The sequence below is a fragment of the Odocoileus virginianus genome, chromosome 6 (genome assembly GCF_023699985.2).
Source record: "Odocoileus virginianus isolate 20LAN1187 ecotype Illinois chromosome 6, Ovbor_1.2, whole genome shotgun sequence".
NCBI lineage: Eukaryota > Metazoa > Chordata > Mammalia > Artiodactyla > Cervidae > Odocoileus > Odocoileus virginianus.
In genome coordinates this window covers 74491578-74510550 of record NC_069679.1, presented here as the reverse complement: position 1 = coordinate 74510550, position 18973 = coordinate 74491578, and the positions used below count along the sequence as shown (strand labels likewise).

At 41.3% G+C, this 18973-nt stretch overlaps 1 protein-coding gene across 9 annotated transcripts in view; it reads right to left on the bottom strand.

The window, feature by feature from the left end:
* Positions 1 to 15875, bottom strand: part of GPATCH2L (G-patch domain containing 2 like) — a 60007-nt gene extending 44132 nt beyond the window's left edge. For 8 of the 9 annotated variants that reach the window (XM_020901061.2, XM_020901065.2, XM_020901059.2 and 5 more), the window contains exons 1-2: positions 15792 to 15873; positions 12936 to 13611 (exon numbers count right to left, since the gene is read on the bottom strand). In XM_020901061.2, coding sequence (XP_020756720.2) covers positions 12936 to 13597 — 662 coding nt within the window. In that variant the 5' untranslated portion in view covers positions 13598 to 13611; positions 15792 to 15873. Of the gene's footprint in view, positions 1 to 12935; positions 13612 to 15791 lie in introns of all 9 variants that reach the window. The other variant, XM_020901060.2, reaches the window with a different exon arrangement.
* Positions 15876 to 18973: the final 3098 nt, after the last annotated feature.

Genomic DNA, 18973 nt, shown 5'->3' with positions numbered 1-18973 from the left:
TTCTGCCTTCTTTCACACTACAACTGCAAAGTTGAGGAGTTGCAATAGAGAACACATATTACCCACGAAGCCCCCAAATATTTGCTAGCTGGCTTTTTACAGAGGAAATTTGCTGCTTCCTGCTCTACGTGTGTTACAAGTTCTACCCTGCAATGTCTATGGGCTCCTCTGTTTGAATATTTCCAATTAAGAAATTAAAACTATGGCCTTTTTACAAAGTCTGTGGATTCTGCCCCCATTCATTTCCAGCCACCTGTAACACTACAAGATACCATGTTTCTTTCATCCTTTTTTGCATGGATTCCATTATCTCCTCAGACTCTAAATAAAGGGAATGATCTGCTGGATCCAGGAAGGTATGGGTAACCTAAAACCTTCCTGTCCCTGTATATTTTCTATTTCTGTCAACAGTATTTAAGGAGACTCACTGTTCTTGAAAGAGCTTGAACTAAACTTGTCTGTAAGTTTTCTATATATAGTTAATTAGAGTAACAGCAATGATGTCATAGAAATATCCCTAGGATTTTAAGACTGTGTTCAAGGGAGATATATATTTTCTTCACTGAGAAAATAATGTGTGCCTTACAGAACACTTATTACATAGAAGTATCATCATTCCACCAATATCTGGAAATGACTATTTCATCTGATAGCATCTGCTAATTCTATCTATGTCCCCAGGAGAACCTGCATGGTGAAAATCCAACTGCAGGTAAAAAAAACTGCATAATTTACTGAGGACAAAAAAACAGAACTTCATGGCATAAGTTTTTTTTTTTTTTTGCACATAAACACTATGATACAGCATACAAAAATGTAGGGCTAGCTATGAAACAGAAGCAAATTTTTCCTTTTCCAATTTATAGGCCAGAGTCCTGTGGCCTTCATTCACTTCTGAATCAGAGATTACCATTAAAAAAATTAATCAGATTTAGTAGGATTTTAATAATGATTCAGTCAACTGTAAAATGTTAATTCAGTTAATTAAACAGAATGTTTAATATTCTGTTAAAAATAAGCACTTATCTTCCAATAAAAATAACTGTCTTTTAGTACCTTTACAGATCACAAGGTCAAAAAGTTAAAAGATGGTAGACTACTACACATTTTTCCTATTACAAAATCTTGAAGAGGTTACACCTTTTTTTGATATGGGCAATTTTACTAGGCAAGGAAAATAGCTCTGTTCCTCATTTTTATAAGAAAAAGAAAATGAGATCCTACCTCTAGTATCCACTTCACTATAGTTCTCTGAAGCTTAGTCAGGAAGACAGAAACTCAGCCTTGATTAATCATCAGAAAAAGTAACAAGACACAGCCCACAAAGATGGCAGGTAATGAAAATCTTGTCTTTTCCCAAAATGACAGCAACTCCTACAGGCACCACGCCTCCTGCCTTTGCCTGGGGAACTGTTCTGTGCTCCTAGTCTCACAAGATTCTAATCTATAGAGAGTTTGCATATAAAAGTCTTCATTGAATATTTTGAAAATATTTTGGGGCAGAAATGTATCAATCTACAATACATCATTCAACAATATTCTATTGTAAATTGGGGCAATAAAAAGTCTCCACCAGGAAAAAGAGGAGGAAGGATTTTCCCCACTATTTCCCCTAAATTTTCACTCATTCACTTAGTAAGCATTTATTAAGTTTTACTTTATACCAGACCCTGCTATAACCAGCACTAAAACTAACAAGGAAGCAGGCCAACTACGATTTAAATGCATGTATTTAAAAAAAAAAAACTTGGTATAGTCCATGGGAGAAGACTGTGAAAACACGTAAAGAAGAGTGCTTTCCAATGAAGAAAATTCTTCAATGAGGGATGGTGCAAGTTGAGAATTTAACCTTATAATACTGAGAAAACCACCCCATATTAGAAGCCAGAAAATTCCTCAAAAATATTCATATGTGAGTAAAAATAGTAGTAATACAGCACACTCCCCTGGTTTTCACTGAAAAAAGAAAAGTTTCCAAAATTTAGCAGCATAGCCGCTATTTAAGACAAGACCAAAAAAATAAATAAAGCCTAGATTTTTGGATGACCAATTAATTGTATTAATATTACCTACTTTTTATAATATTGTTAGAAAAACAACTGAACCATATCCAACTGAAATACATAAATGTAAAGAAAGTCAACCTAACCAGCAGTTCCAAAGGCTTTCCTCTCTCAACATTATGAAGACATCCAAACAAACAAAAAAACTGAAAGAACTTACCACTCACACTCTATCACCTAGATATTGCAATTAACATTTTGGTTTTTTTTGTCTTGTCACACATCTGTCTGCCTAACCTTAACCAATCATCTTGGTGATTCAAGGCACTCTGGGTAAACCAAATGCCTGGGCATGGCATCCATTTTCAGAGGGATAGACTATTATAGGAATCAAGCCTAATAAAATACTATTGATATTTTTCATCCACTTAAATAGTTAATTCCAGGGTGGAGTTAGCTAAACATTGTAAATTTTGGTGCAAATTTTTAAATGCTTTCATCTGAACTGCTCTTCTTTCCGAGTTCTGAAAATGAATTGCCTGTCCTTTTCAAGAACAATTTTAAAACATATGGTTTTCAAATTAGGAAAAACTCTCCATTTTTAAATCATAGTATTTTTATTCTATAAAAGAAATCAATGTTTTGGTCTTACTGAGTATTCTAATTTGAAAGTCATGCTTGTTGGTAAAAGCAGAGTCAATGAAGTAAAAAACTCCATCTCAGTACCAGAAACATTGAGAGCAGTGGTTCTCAACTGGAGGTAATTTTGTCCCCCTTCTCCTATCTTCCTGCCCCACCCCAGCCCTTGGGGTCACTTGGCAATATCTGGGAAAGGCTTTTTTTGTCAGGACTTGGAGGTAGGTAGAGGGAGCTGGTATTCTATTGGCATTTAGCAAGCAGAGGCCAGGGATGCCACTAACATCCTACAACGCACAAGACAGCCCCTACAACAGAGAATCATCCGGCCCAAAACTGTTGGCAGCATCAAAGGTGAGAATCCTCATCTAGAGTGATGAATAAAGTGGAGGGATGAAGGGGGTGGGACATCACAGTTAAGGAGGGAAACCACTTCGGAGGAGGGGCAGAGGTCAACATCGTATAGAAGAAACAATGACAACAATGTCATTCTGTCGCCAGGACTGAGTCAGGGCCTCAGTCTGAGGTCTAGCAGATCCCACCATGAGCAGGTAGCTGGACCTTCAGGCTAACTGGTCTGAAGAACTGAAACTCCTTACGAGTTGTACAGGTCACCCTTCCCAGCTTAGCCCAGACAGAAAGAATATCCTACAGCCATGGAAGAGAAAGATCCAGGCTGGGAAAGAAGGAAATACTTCGCTCACCTCAATGTCCCCGATGCCTAATATAGCACCTGGCATACAACAGGCACTCAGTAAATGTTGCGTAAATGAAATGAACTCATTCAAATCAGCTCTGTTGCCTCCCCTTGTACAGCTTTTGTGTCACGTCCCTGCACCTCTCTAATCCTACTTCCATGCACGTTAAAATGTGGATGGATTGTTCTGAGGATGTGATATGAGGATGTATCACGTACATTATCACGTATGGAGTCTCGGATGTATCTGTGGAGTCTAGAGCTATTATAGAAAGGCAAAGGATGAAAGACTCAAAGGCTACTTCTAGGGTGGTAATTTTTGTATGTTTCCAAATAATATTATTTTAGAGGCTAATAGTAGTAATCTCCTCACTGGCATTCTTATTAAAATAATCATCTAAATTCAATGAGACTTTCAATTATACCTCAATCTAAAAATTCTGTAGGACTCAAATCTATTTTCACTTTGAATGGAAAATTAATATGTGACCTATGAAATCTAGCATTTTTTCCACACTGGGTTTCACCCAAGAGAGGGAGACACTGCTCTCAGCAGATATTAGACAAGGGTCCCAAGAAGAGGTTTGGCCCTTGAATTACTAGAAAAACTATTAATACAGAAAGCTACTATTTTGTATGACTCAGGGAACTCAAACCAGGGCTCTGTAACAACCTAGGGGGTGGGTTGGGGAGGGATGTGGTAGGGAGCTTCAAGAGGGAGGGGACATAGATACCTATGGCTGATTCATGTTGATGTTTGGCAGAAACTAACACAGTATTGCAAAGCAATTATCCTTCAACTAAAAATAAATAAATTTAATTATTAAAACAAAGGCTACTATTACCTATTGACACCAATAACATCATTTACTGTGTTTTACTATAGACCCAACAAAGTACTAAGTGCTTTATATTTATTATTTCATTTCTTTTACCCTAAAGGTCTATGAGATAACTATGTCAACCTCATATTACAGATGAAGGAAGGTGGCTTAGAAAGATTAAGCAACTTGCCCCACACTGCACAACAAGCATCAGAAGCTGGGTAGTATATCTCCACAGCCCAGGTACTCACTGAATGGCCACTGAAACACAGGTGATGCAGAGCCATCTCATTTACTGAAAGTCAGTTCAGATTTACTCAGAACATAATTATGCATTTCAGCACTTCTCATTTTCATTTACGTGAAAACGCAAACAGACTGACTGAACTAGGGAGTTTACTCTTTGCTTTTTGCTACTTAGAACATTCAGACAACAGCTGAAATTCTAGCTGTATTTTGATGGCTACAGCTTATAAGCTAAAAATGCATAATATGTGCTGAATAGCATCAAAATGAATTACAAACTCACTCCAGAAAAGATCCTCTCTCCCTTTGTGCTACATCTTAAAATTTAAAATATAAACATCCATTTTCCGTATACTTAAAATACAACAATACATTCTCAGGAATCTACATCTCTGGCCTTTATAGTTCCTGAATGTCCTTTCTTTGAAGTCAAAATAAAAACATTCTCTTAGTTTGTTCTGGGGAAATAATTACTCTGAGAATATTATTCCTGAATTTAGCTTCACGCTAAGTAACAAACAATTTTCAGAAGACCAGTAGCCACCTGTGGTAACCAGACTCCCGCGTGACCCCCGACGCCGCCAGCCTTCTGGCATTTCACACCCTGGTTGGCCGGGGTAACCAACAGCACAGGCAGATGTAATGGTTGTTCACGTCTGAGATCTGGGCACTTAAGGGAGAGCCTGCTCTCTCCTGTCAGACCATCGGCTCCATGGGAGGCCAACGACAATTTCTCAAGGATGCTAACAGCCCTGTAAGAGGGGCCCATGGAAAGGAATTGAGACTCTCAATCCAGCAGGCTATAAGGAAATGAGATCTACCAACAGCCCTGTGAGTGACCATGGAAGTGGATTCCTCAGCCCCAGCTGACCTTGAGACGAGAACCCTTACCGACAGTGAGATCGCAAAAGAGAGACTAAACCAGAATCGCACAGCCAAACTGCTCCTCGATTCCTGACTTCAGGAACTGAACTTGAAGCCATTGTTTTATAAAACTACTAAGTTTTAGGGCAACGTTTTCCGTAGCAATAAATACAGCATCTTTATGAATTCTCCTTGCCTTCTAGCCCTAATGAGAAGCTTCTAACTTCAAGAAGTCGAATCTCTGAATTCCCACAACTAAGAGCTAGTTCTCTGACCTGTGCTGTGTTTAGTCACTCAGGTGTGTCCAATTCTTTGTGACCCCATGGACTGTAGCCCTCCAGGCTCCTCTGTCCATGGGGATTCTCCAGGTAAGAATACTGGAGTGGCTTGACATGCCCTCCTCCGGGAGACCTTCCCAACCCAGGGATAGAACCCAGGTCTCCCGCATTGCAGGCAGATTCTTTACCATCTGACCCACCAGGGAAGCCTCTGACCTGAGAGCTTACTAATTCTATCAAATTCCTGACCACAGAAAACTACATATTTAGACCTGAATAGGAGTACTTTATACCTGTCACCATTACAGTAAGGAGGTACAGAATTTGTGCTATCAGTTATACTCAAAAGTTGTATCAGTAACTTTACCACCTGGGATTCTCACCCATTTAAGATTATGAACCAAGTAGCTTAAGTAAGATGTATCTTTTACAACTAATTTTAAAAGAAATAAGCGGGATAGAGTTAATGGCTTACAGTATCATGCTAAAAAATAAGGGGCTTCATTTTAATTTTTATCAAATAATAATAAATACATTAAACAAATTTAATTGTCTTAGAATTTACAAAAACAGAAAGGTCACTCCCAGACCTATCACCTGAAACACCTCTCCTGGATTTTTTTTCCTAAACTAAAGTGGTATATTTGTAATCATATGTAATAACTTCTGATTATGAAAGCAAACATGACTGAGGGACAGATTTTTCAGAGAAGTATCTCTCACCAACTGCAAAATTATTCCCACAGTAAGTTATGAGAATGTGTAATGAACGAGGTTATTTTTTCAGTTTCTTCAAATGGCACCCACGAAAGAAGGCAGCAACCTCTCCAGTTTCACAGGTCAATTAACATGGCCACTGCAATCAGGTATACTTCATGGAGCTAATGGTTTCTGTCAGGATTTTGCTACTGAGCTGCGGCAGTGACTTAGAGAAGTCCACCCCCTCCTTTTACAGCTTAGTTAACAGATTCATCCTCAGTAAGACAAGATGCCTTTTCAGAGTAAGTTTTTAAAAAGCATGTAGTTTGCGACTTGACTACCTGAGAATCTTTCTGGCGTCTTCCCAGCTATTTGAGCTATACATAAAATTCAGGGTAGGGAGGGGAGAGGAGGAGGGGAGCAACCCTTCCCCCTCAAAATTCTACAGGCAAGTCTATTAGCCCCTGGAGTATAGTACTCTAGGGATGGACACCAACCTTATTTTCATCCCTTTAAAGACTTTCTTTTTAACTGTTCCACTCCCACCACCAATGCAGAATGCAAAAATGTTGCTAGGATATGACTCGGTAAAGGTCTCTTTTCATTAGCTTTCCCTTTTAATCTATACGCTTAATTTGTTCAACCCGGGAACATTTTCTCTCTCCAGTTAGATTTTTTAAATCATTCTTCTATCCCAATGCTTTGGTTTCTTCCTTGGGAGTATTCACGTACCTGCAGACTGGGCCTCCATTCCTGTGCTCCAGATCTATCACCTTCTCTCTCATTTTTATCTCCTCTGTGCATTTTGGGAGGGCTTCCAAAGTTTTCCACATCATCAACTCAATTTTCTGCAGAATGAATTGTCCTTCATTTTAACATTACATTTCAAATCTCCCTACACTCTTTCCTCCCATACTGCTGGGTTGTCAAACAGCTATCTTTCTGTCCTTATGACTTACTGCTCCTGTTTCAAAGTGATTATACTTCCTTGCATCCTTATGAAGATTTTCTAAAATGTTCTTCCAGTTTTCACTGGCTGGCATTTTCAAAGATGTGTTCTTCCTCTGAACACTCAGGAGGGTGTGCCCTCCCCCTTATTCTGCAGAACTTGCTCAAAAGCCTCTTGCTGAGAATTGGTTTACCTAGAATTTGGTATCTGCCAACAGAAGGGGTAGCTAAATTACTCCTGGTCCCATTCTCTACTCCCTTGGATACAGGTTACACGCTCTTTTCATATCTACAACAAGTCAGGAAGATAGGCAGAGCCCCTGGCCTAATTCACCCATAGATTTTTATTTCATACAGCTATGTGGGAGATTGAGGTGGGATCTTCTTCTGATCCTCACTGCCTGATTCTGACCCCATTCCAGGAGTCTGCAATAAATGAAGGTATATAAAATACTACAGTCTCCAGAATGAACTACTAATAGGAGTGCTTTTTCCTTCTCTGTCTACGCCAACTACTCTTGGAGACTTATTTACCAGGCCTCAATATGCTATGACTGCCTTCTACTCCCAAACATATATATACACACAGAAAACACTATGATTCCCTATCCGAGTACATTCTGGGAGTTACAGCCTCCAAACAGAAAGTCAAGGATACTGATTGGGAAGTTAAGGGTGCAACAACACTCTGGCTAAAACTACAGCTGCCTAATTTCCTGACTGAACCGAATCCTGCCTTTCTGAACCAAGAGTAGACTACAGGGAAAGAATGCAGGGCCTCAGTACTGACAGTCAGGGTGTGCTCAGCACTGCTATGGGCTTCCTACTGCACTCTCCAAAGCAGTTCTATCAACCTTGGAGTTTGACAAAATCTTGGCAATAAGTCAGCTTTAAGTTCTGGTCTCTGGCAATGTGACTTTGCAATGTTGCACATCTTCGTAAATATTTTAGGGGGCGGCTGAGGTTACTTATCAGATGCTTTTTAAGATGTTAAGTTATAATGATGTGAAGGAGATTGTGACAAAACAATTATAGAATCTCAGTGTTACAAGGGACCTTATAGATCATTCAGTTCAGCCTCTCCAACTCTATAATTCAATAAGTGGTCATCACGCCCAGACTTGAAGTGATCTACCTGGTAAAACAACTCAATTTTTATGGAGATTTAATTTTCAGAATGCTATATTTTATAGTGAGGCAACACTTCACACTCTCCACTTTGTATCTATGAATTCTAGTTCCTTCCTCTAGAGTCACAGAATAATCATAACATTTAAGAGACAGATCTTTAAATACAATAATGCAACATTAAATCCACCTCCCAAGTTGGTTTTTTTTCCCCCCAGTTATTCCTTAGCATATAGTAGCAGAGCTTTGAATAAATCTATGTAAGCACACTGTGCCAGCTATGCAATACTCTCAAATGAGACGGTACAACGGCAACAATGGTAAATATCCTCTTGGTCAGCATCCCTATTTGCAGAATAGAAAACAGAACATCCTCAACCTACCACATATAGTTTTTTCCACAGCTCCAGTAAACCCCTGATTAATGACCTCCACTTGCAAAGGAGGCTACTTACCTTAACCATGAAATAATGAATGCTATTGATCCAACAAGCTACTGCTATAGAGTGTTATTGATCACCCAATCTTTGGTTAAAATGGTCCTCATTTAGCAATTTCACTGCTGCAAACACCTGGAGCAAAGCATGCTCATAATTAAAAAGAGTTTGGGAGAGTTAAAGTGAGAGGTGATGGACAGAGATCTCAGCTTTCCACCATTTATTCTTGCTTCTGAGCTATTATTTGTGTCAGAAGGGATATTGATTTTCTATAAAAATAAGAAAACAAGAGGCACCAAGGGGCCGCAGAAGGTCAGCTTGGGCTAGAGCAGGAGGGGGGAGGTTTAGCACTGTATCTCTGTCATTTGACTTCCAAGAGAAGAGAATATTTTCTTTCCTGTGAGATTGGCTTCTAATACATCACCTTAGGAAGGCTCCTGACTGCGACTTCAGGCCACCACCAAACCAATTCACTTACGAAAGAAAAGAAGCTAAATTATATTCAAGGGGGAAAAAATGAATGATGTTAGTGAAGAATAAAGCAAAATTGGGCTATGACTCACCTAATTAATAGTCACTGTACAGACAATTTGAATAAAGATGAGTAGAAAGTAATTTTACAAAAGAGTTGATCCATTCTAGAATGGAACACACACGAATGGAAAAATATTAAAATAATAATTGAGCTTTTTACATCATAACCACTTTCAGTCCCTCAGAACTCTTGAGGGATTGGTTGGTACAGAATTGAAGAAAGAACAGAAACAGAAAAGCAAAAAGAATTATAGGTTAAATTTAAAACTACCCTATATTTGTAAGTAAAATAAATTTTAAGGAAAGTAGAAATAAAGTTGTCTGATTGAGACATAGATTTTCAAACTTAAAACACCTAATACATGCTTTTTAAAAGAACTATCTATTCACTAGGCAAAGTAAAGCTTAATGATCAACTTCATCCTAATAATTTTACAAACTGGATCACATATTCTGCGAACCCTCAAAAACACTAATACAAAGTTTTACACTTTGATCTGTATGCAAACTGGCACATCCAAGCAGATTTATGACAGAGTAATAACCAAGAGGATTCTTAAAAGGATTTTTTTTAACGCAGAAAAAAGGTTGAAAATTTTTGACAGAATCAACTCACCAAGACAGTATAACATCTAAATCATGAATTACTGCCTACTTAAAACATATGCTAATGCTAGTCCTGTTTATAGGGTGCATTTAATAATCTAAGGCAGAGAGTTTGGTTCCAATTTACTGTTAACAGGCAGAACATAATGTGCAGTCAAAGAATAACTAAGAATCACCATGAGATTTTCCTGGTGGTCCAGTAGTTAAGACTCTGCACTTTCACTGCAGGGGACACAGGATCCTGTTCAAGGAACTAAGAACCCACATGTCACAAGGCATGCCCCCCCTCAAAAAAAAGAATCACCTTCCTTCCTCATAGAGTATATTTAGGAGGGGAAAAATACAAAGCACATCTGCTTGTAACTAAGATGAATCAGCATCAGTCAAGGTGAGCTGAAGACTCCTAAATACACTCTAAAGAATTTTTCTCATTCTGTGTCTGCTACTTCTCCACCCAATATTCCCTTAGCTACAAGGATTTTGGTGTCCACCAAAAATCTCTTGTTCTTTGAAAGAACTCTGAAGTTATCCGCCAGGAAGATAGCCCCAATGTGGGAACAGGTCTCCTCAATTTGAAAAGAGAAGAATTTCTTAAGAACTATGACCTACTTCAACTTACCCAAGCTCGCAGATAACTAGATATGTATTATCACAATCTGACTATAACGTGTGACAGATGTATCTGGGGTAAGAAGGACCTAGAAAGACTGAAGTGCCTCACTGCAAAGTTATAGGCTCTGTATCTGCAACCACACTTGGGCTGTGATCTTAGAGAGAAGACAGAGTTAACAGTCACTCACACACACAATTAAGTCACAGTCTAACAAGAAATTCTGGGGAAGAAATACATACACCTGAAAATATCATCCCAAAAAGCTGTTGTTGTTTCTTTGTCATTCTTAATAGTAAGATGATTATTATTTGGTATGTAAGCTTGATATTGAAACAAACTTGAACACCTCAATTGAGAGTTTCACCATTATGCAAGGATACCAGTTAACTAAGCATTTCTTGTCTGATTAAATATAGCATGATGAGGGGAAAAAAAGGGTTTATAATCCAAAATCATACATTTAAATTGGGTAAAAAGGCCCTAGAATATACAGTGAAGGAAAATCAGGAGAGCCAAATTATAAGCCTACCAAGTCCGACTTTCTGCAACCCTATGGACTGTAGCCCACCAGGTTCCTCTGTCCATGGGATTTTCTAGGCAAGAGTACTGCAGCAGATTGCCATTCCCTTCTTCAGGGGATCCTCCCGACCCAGGGATCAAACCCCTGTCTCTTGCATCTCCTGCAGTGGCAGGGAAGTTCTTTACCACTAAGCCACCTGGGAAGCCCCACCTAGTTGCACAGCCTGGCAAACATAAAGTTAGTAAGAAAAAATTTTAAAGCTAGATTAAAAACCATCCATGAAAGGTACAGGCATACAGCCCTGAACAGCTTTTCCTATTCCTGACAAAGTCTCACCTTGAAGTTCCTAAGATTTACACCTTTGTTTTTCAGACAAATGTCAGAAGAAGCAAAACCCTAAGAAAGATCATCTGTTCTATCAATTGTAAAAGTTAAGCTGAGACAGAAAAGTGCCATGGAAAAAGCAAGCTCAAAGAGCAATGAAACACATATGAGCTATGGAATTAGGTTCGATTCCCAGTTTTGCTACTAGATGACCTTGGGCAAATTATCTCCACACTCATAAGCTCTATTTCCTCGTCTATAAAATACAAACAGTGGTCCCTACCAGACAGGGGAGTTGTGAACATTAAAAAAGAATGTATGTTCTGCACAACAGTACAGGGCCTGGCACACAGTTAGTGCTTAATAAATGCTAACTAACACTGTTAAGGGCTTCCCTCATAGCTCAGTCGATAAAGAATCTGCCTGCAATGCAGGAGACCTGGGTTCAACTCCGGGTCGGGAAGATCCTCTGGAGAAGGAAATGGCAACCCACTCCAGTATTCTTGCCTGGAGAATCCCATGGACAGAGCAGCCTGGCGGACTACAGTCCACGGGATCACAAGAGTAGGACACAACTTAGCGACTAAACCACAACAGTAACAGTAATACACTGGTCCTCAATTGAGAGTACTCAACCCTACGAAGGAGCATCCATGAAGGCATTTGTTTTGATACTATGAAGGGTGGTGACAACTACATAGGACGCCAAACATGGGACATCCCTCATCACAAAGAACTGCCTCACCCAAAACACCAACAGCATCAGCATGGAGAAATAGACATCACACATTAATATTCATAACAACATTAAAGCATCAAGCTGAGGAGTATCGATGTTTCTAAGACTACCTATTTGAGATGTAAAAAATTTAAAAGTCACCCAAAACTACACTGACATTTTAAGCGTGGACCCATCAGAGCAAATTTTGCTGGCTCAATGACATTTGGTGTAAGACTAATGGGATTCAGTACTGTTATTTTCAAAGTCTACCATGTGTTTCGACAACTTGAATGTCAGCCATTAAAATAAACTCCATACGGTTACACTGTAAGGAGTAGAGAACACAAATAGAGCCCAGAGATATCACCATCTAAAGCCATGATTCTTAATGGGTAAAGGCAGCTTACCAAGGACATTTAAAAACTCCATATGCCTGGCGCCGGCATTTTCTCCCCCACACGCACACGCACACGTGCGCACACACACACACACACACGTCTCTGCTGAGGCCCTCCTTCAGCATAACTATACATAAAGAATAGTTATGTATGTTTGAACTGCATGGCATAAAGAGCAGCAAAATGTTTTAAAAATAAAACTCTCGGTTATGCATTTGAGGTACACATTTTAAATGACTTTCAGAAATAAATGTGTTGCTATAAAATATAGCCTTCTTGATACGGGGTAACAGGATCATGAAGCCAGAGATAAACACAACCTGACTGGTTAAAAGCAAGCTACAAAGTCAGTATTTATCAGAGGCTGGTTTGAAAAAAAGTTGAAATCATCAAGACTGGATTTGTGCTCTGGGTAAAATTAACCAGGAAAATCTTTTGACTTAGTAAGGGAGATCTCACCATTCTGACATGTTCTCGTCAGAGCCCTGTTTCTGTTCATCTGCTTCACACTCCATCCTTTCTTTCCTTCCCGTTTTGCTTAGGAAAGTCCTGTTTTCTGCTGATTCACACAACCCGTGACCTGATGAGGTCCAGGGAGTATTCTCCTTCCAGCGGGACAGACGCTGCTTCTTGGCCGACTTGAACCTGCAGCCTCTCTCATAGCTCCAATCTGACACTTTGAGCTTCTGCTGAAGGCTGGCGGCCACCTCTGACGTCACTCGCTTCACCTTCCGCCGGCGCCTGAGCGGTCGACAGGGTGCATTTTCAGTAAAGGAGTCAGATTCATGCCAAGAATGCTGTTTACTCTTAACAATGGCGTTGAGAGCTGGGTGCCGTTTGGCTACCATCGTGTCATCAGAGTCACTGAAATTGGTGACGGGGGCCATTTCTCGACAGTCCTTGAGAGCCTCATCCAGACTGGACTCGGAGGCCTCACTGTAGCAGCAGGTATGCTCTGCCAGGTGAGTGAAGTCTGAACGGCGCTTCCGGCCTCTCCGTTTGCGAAGCTGCCGCCTCTGCTGCCGCGGGCTCAGAGCCATCTCCTCCCAGAGCTCACCAAGCTTATTCTGCTCAGACGTCTGCTCTAAGGCTGAGGCTAAGTCATGAACCAGCTCATCCATGAGGCCACATCTACCTAAAGGAGGTTCAGAAGAAAAGAAGACAAGAGAAAGACTGAAAAGGATCTGTTGCTTTAGGATAATTTTTTAAATAGATTGTGGCACCGCAGAGTCCACTCCATCTATAGAAAATTAACCTGTGTTCACCTGGCTACACTTAAGATTATATTCCTACCATCCATGCTCCATTAAGTCACTAAAAATAGGTGTCTGGCCCTTGTTAAATGCCTATAGCCATCATGTTCTTAAGCACAAAAACTCAAAATACTCACCAGATGACAAGTGGGTTATTAGAAAAAACAAGCAAACTCAGGGGAATAAATCTCTCCCTTTTCCCAATTAAACTTGCTCAACAAAATTACCTGATGATGAGATCTAAAAGCTTTAGAGAATGTCTCATTAGACAGGAACAGAAAAACACTAACTTCAAAACCATAGCTGAAAAGACTGTTCTGTAGTCTTGGGTCCCTAGAAGAAGTGTCCTGGCAGGAACAGAAACACAACCTAGTGACGCACTCTACAGGGCTGCCTGCAGTTCTGGTGACCCAAGAACCTGTAGAGACCCAGGTCTGCAGCGTGCACGGGGAAAAAAAAATAAAGACGCTTTGCACTCACTCTGGTTCCAGCTACCACCCAGAGGCTATGAAGCAAAGAGCTTTAAAGAGTGTGTCATAAACTTGTGAATAATTAGCAACTTTTAAGTTCTTCTCACTCTCCTTCAGAAAGTAAAGTGATCATCCAAATTCTGTGCTTCGGTGCCAGACAATCACACAGAAACAGGATATAACTGAGGCTGAAATGACAATGCGTGTAGTCTCTAAGATTTCTAGATAAGAGCTTTCCAAAATTTCCTATTTTCCAACTCATTATTTTCAAAACCATCATACTTCAGGGATCACTTCAGAGGCAAACCTTCCAGAGGCAGAGAGCAGGAGGAACAATTTTCAAAACGCCTTTTTTTAAAGGGAAATGTATACCTAAATAAATACTTGTTAAATTAGCACTTTGTCCCTAGCCGTTAAAAGTTCAACCTATTTCAAGACAATAATTAGAGCTTAAAACTCTATGGTGCCACTCTCAAACAGTATTTCCGTTCACACAGTTTACATTTTGCAAAGGACTTTCTAAAAACCTATTTTCATGCCATCCCCATTCCAACCAACTCAAAGGCAGGAGGAGCAATGGCGACACCTTGTTCCAAAACTACCAACCAAACAAAACTTCTCAAAGTGTCAAAAGCCACACTCACTTAAGCAGTAAGTAGTTTAAAAATGCCATGACGGGGGTTTGGAGAGACAACTATCCCTAAAAACCAAATAGGTAGCAGGGACGCACTTACCTATTTCCCTCATTGAGACATCCTGCTTTAAAAACTCAGGTAAAACTGTACAAACTTTAACACGGAACGAAGTTACCAAACAACTAGAAGCTGAATGCCTTGCCTGTGCAGTCGAATGCCAGCCTTTCAAAGACTGCAAAAATTGGAACAGCAGACAGAAGAACCCTGGAACTCCCACCCTCCCTGGATGCACCGTCCGAGAGGATCCGGGGCCAGGCAAGCAAGCACTCGGGGAGAGGCAAGGCTGTCCGAGTCGCGCAAAGGAAGGGACCAGAAACCAGCAGAAGTTTAAAAAAAAAAAAAAAAAAGAGGCAGGCAGGGGCAGGGTCGTGTAGGTGGAGACCGGGTTGGGGCGGGGGGAGACGCTGGGGGAAGACAGGACAGAACTTATCAGTTGGGGCGACCGAGGAGCAGGGAGTCAGCTCTTCCAGGGCAGAAACTGCGAAGATGCAAGCCCTGGAGATCTAAACTCCCTCCGTGCCAGGGGTCGCAACATGACCACATCTATGAGGGAAAAAAAAATGTTTCCAAGGGTTCTCCTCCCACGTCAGGGGCCCGCCCCCGAGGACGAGGGCGACCACAGCTCGGGACACCAAACCCTGTCGCCAGCCCCAAAAGAGCCAGAAAGTAGAGGAGAGAGAAGATGACTGTCGCTTGGCAGATGGCCCGAAACCCTCATCCCCCTCGGATTCGGGGGGAGATGGGCCCTGAAAAACAAGGCCCACCACCCTCACCCCCTCCCGCCAGCCTCTGCCGCCCCCCTGACACCCTCCGGTCGCTGCGCCGCGGCCCAGAGCCCGGAACCTCGATGGCGCCGACTCCCGCGACCCCGACCCTCTCATGCCCAGTCCCCCTCACCCGCAGCCGCAGCCACCTCCAAAGGCCGCCGCTTGAGGGGCCGAGTCTCCCCGGCCGAGCTCTCCTCTCTGACCTCATTTCCGGTCTGGGCCGGAGGGGTGGGGCGGCGGCGGGATGGGAGGAACTTGGCGGCGCGGGAGGCCCCGCCCCAGCACGGCGCTTCCTGCCAGCAGCCCCGGCCACTTCCGTCCCGTGGGACGCTGGGGGCAACGAGAACCCGGAAGGAAGGCGAGGGGGTCAGGATCGGTGGTGTTTTGGGGGCAAACCAAGGACCGGGGTTAACAGGACCGTGGCGCTGAGGTGCCCATCTTGGGGAAGAGCCTTCCCCGTGCAGGCCTCGTCTGCCTTGGAGACGTCAGGAAATTGGGCCCTAGGGAGGGGCCTTGTCCTTGCTTGCTGACCGGCTTTATACAGGCGTGTGGAAGTTAGGGAAATGAATCTTCATTTCCTAACTATGGGAGTTGTACAGCCTTTGGAAGGATAGCGTCGTAGTGAGTTAGACTATTTTAAAGATGCACTTTGCCTTGAGTAACAAAAAAGTAGTACTGGATTATAACTTGAAGTGTAGAATTGATGCTTTTGAATTGTGGTGTGGGAGAAGACTCTTGAGGGTCCCTTGGGACTGCAAGGAGATCCAACCAGTCCATCCTAAAGGAAATCAGTCCTGAAAATTCACTGAAAGGACTGATGCTGAAGCTGAAACTCCAACACTTTGGCCACCTGATGTGAAGAACTGACTCATTGAAAAAGACCTGATGCTGGGAAAGATTGAAGGCGGGAGGAGAAGGGGATGACAGAGGATGAGATGGTTGGATGGCATCACCAACTCAAGGGACATGAGTTTGAGTAAACTCCAGAAGTTGGTGATGGACAGTGAGGCCTTGTAGTCCATGGGGTCGCAAAGAGTCGGACACGACTGAGCGACTGGACTGAACTAAACTGAAAGGTAACATCCATAGTGAAACTGGGGTAAATGAATCACTTATACAAATAAATGTATAAGTGGGGAAGGAGAGGTAAGTCTTTGGTGTAGAAATCTAAACAATTTTTATAGATACTCCACCATGAGGCCTAATTCCTCATTCTAAATGTGGACTGTGCAGTGACTTCCTTATGAAGAGTACCATGTGAAAAGTGGGCGAAAGAGAGTACCTTTTATAGTGGAGAAACTAAACAAGCACTGCCTCAGTCAGGTGATCAAGGTTATTATCAACAGTGATAAATCAGGTTGATAGTATGTGCATTACCAATGATATGACAAAAATGGCTTTTTATCTCTGTGATACTTTCCTTCTAAAACTCATAGTCCCAGTCTCAATGAAAGGAAAAAAGTGAACAGCCCCCACATGAGGGACATTCTACAAAATGTCTGACCAGTATTCCTCAAAATTGTCAAGATTTTCAAAGATAAAGTCTGAGAAACTGCCACAGCCAAAAGGAGCTTATGGAGGCGTGCCAAGTAAATGTAATATTGTATCCTGATGTGATACTGGAATAGAAAAAAGATATTTGGTAAAAACTAAAGAAATCTGGATAAATTATGAGCTTTAGTAAATAATAATGTCCCAACATTAGTTCATTAATTGTGACAAATATTGTTTACCAATGTGAGATGTTAATAATGGAGGAACCTGAGTGTGGGGTATGTGGGAACAGTAGTACCTCTGAATTTTCTTGGAAACCTAAAGCTATTGTGAAATTTAAAATGTATTTTTAAATAACTTTTGACCCTGAAATTCTGCCTCTATGAATTTTGTCTAAAGAAAAAATTAGAAATGGACAATGTAAAGTACAGATAATTAATCTTTGTAGTACCAACTTAAAAAAGAAAAAATGCCTAATGTGAGAGTTGCGAGTTAAGTTTTATTTGGGCAAAATGAGGACTAGAGCCCAGGAGACAGCATCTCAGATAGCTCTGAGAAACTGCTCCAAAGAGGTGGAGGGGAAGGTCAGTGGGTATGTGGTTTTGGTAAAGCGGGAGCACATGCAGTCAAGCACGTTTTCTTTTGTTTGGCAGAATGTTTCTGCTAGTCACCAGAAGCAGTCATCACCATGAAGGACTTTAGGACTTCTCTGGATGTAAGAAGATATAAGAACTGGGCTCATAAAATCGACTCTGAAATTATTTAACCCTCTGAAGACTTGTTCTGCCAGTTTTCCCCAGAGCAGAGAGTGGCTTATTTCTGCCCTCCACCCTGAATTGTTGAAAGTCAGTATGATTTATTCCTTGTAGAGGTAGATGGCAAGTACCAGTTTGTAGCTGACAGGAGCACTGTAGGAGGGAGGCGTGAGAATACCAGAAAAAGCCAGAAATCCTACAGCAGGGGTTACTTATCTAAACTACAGTATGTCTATTGGATGGAATACCTTGCAGCCTTTTGACAGTGATTATAGAAGAATATTTAATTTCATGAAAAGTCATCAATTTCTGATTGTGTACATTTCTGTACAATGGTTGTGCTTTAATTAAAGCATTCCTTTAAAGAAGAAAGTGGGGAAAAAAACTTTTAAAAATGTATGAGACTGTTCATGCATAAAGGAAATTAAATCTATACTTGCATAGGAACATGACCATAATAATACATTACTTATCATCCAAAATAGTTCCATTATAAGTTATTGTATCTCCTACATGTTGTTTTTATGGGATTTCAGAATTTTCTATAGGTGACACATTGTGTAAAGAATGAAAGGAGTAGACAAAGTTTTGAGCCAGAGTGACCAGCAGAGTGAAATGAAGTGAAAATCAGTCGTGTCCAACTCTTTTCAACCCCATGGACTAGCCTTATGGACTGTAGTCTGCCAGGCTCCTCTGTCTGTGGAATTCTCCAGGCAAGAATACTGGAGTGGGTAGCCTTTCCCTTCTCCAGAGGATCTTCCCAACCCAGGGATCGAACCCAGGTCTCCCGCATTGTGGGCGGATTCCTTACCAGCTGAGCCACAGGGAAGCCCAAGAATACTGGGCTAACAGAGGGGTTGGTGCCTTTTGTACAGCTGGAGAAGTCAAGGAGAGAAAAAAGTTTGGTAGAAAGATGATTAATTCCACTTTGGACATGCTGAATTTGTGACTCTCACAGGACAAAAAGATGGAAATGTTCAAAAGGTGTCCACAGCCATCAGCCTCTTTTCTGCTTAAGTGAAGTTCTCTCCCATAAATCATATCAGCTCCCATAGTGTCACTT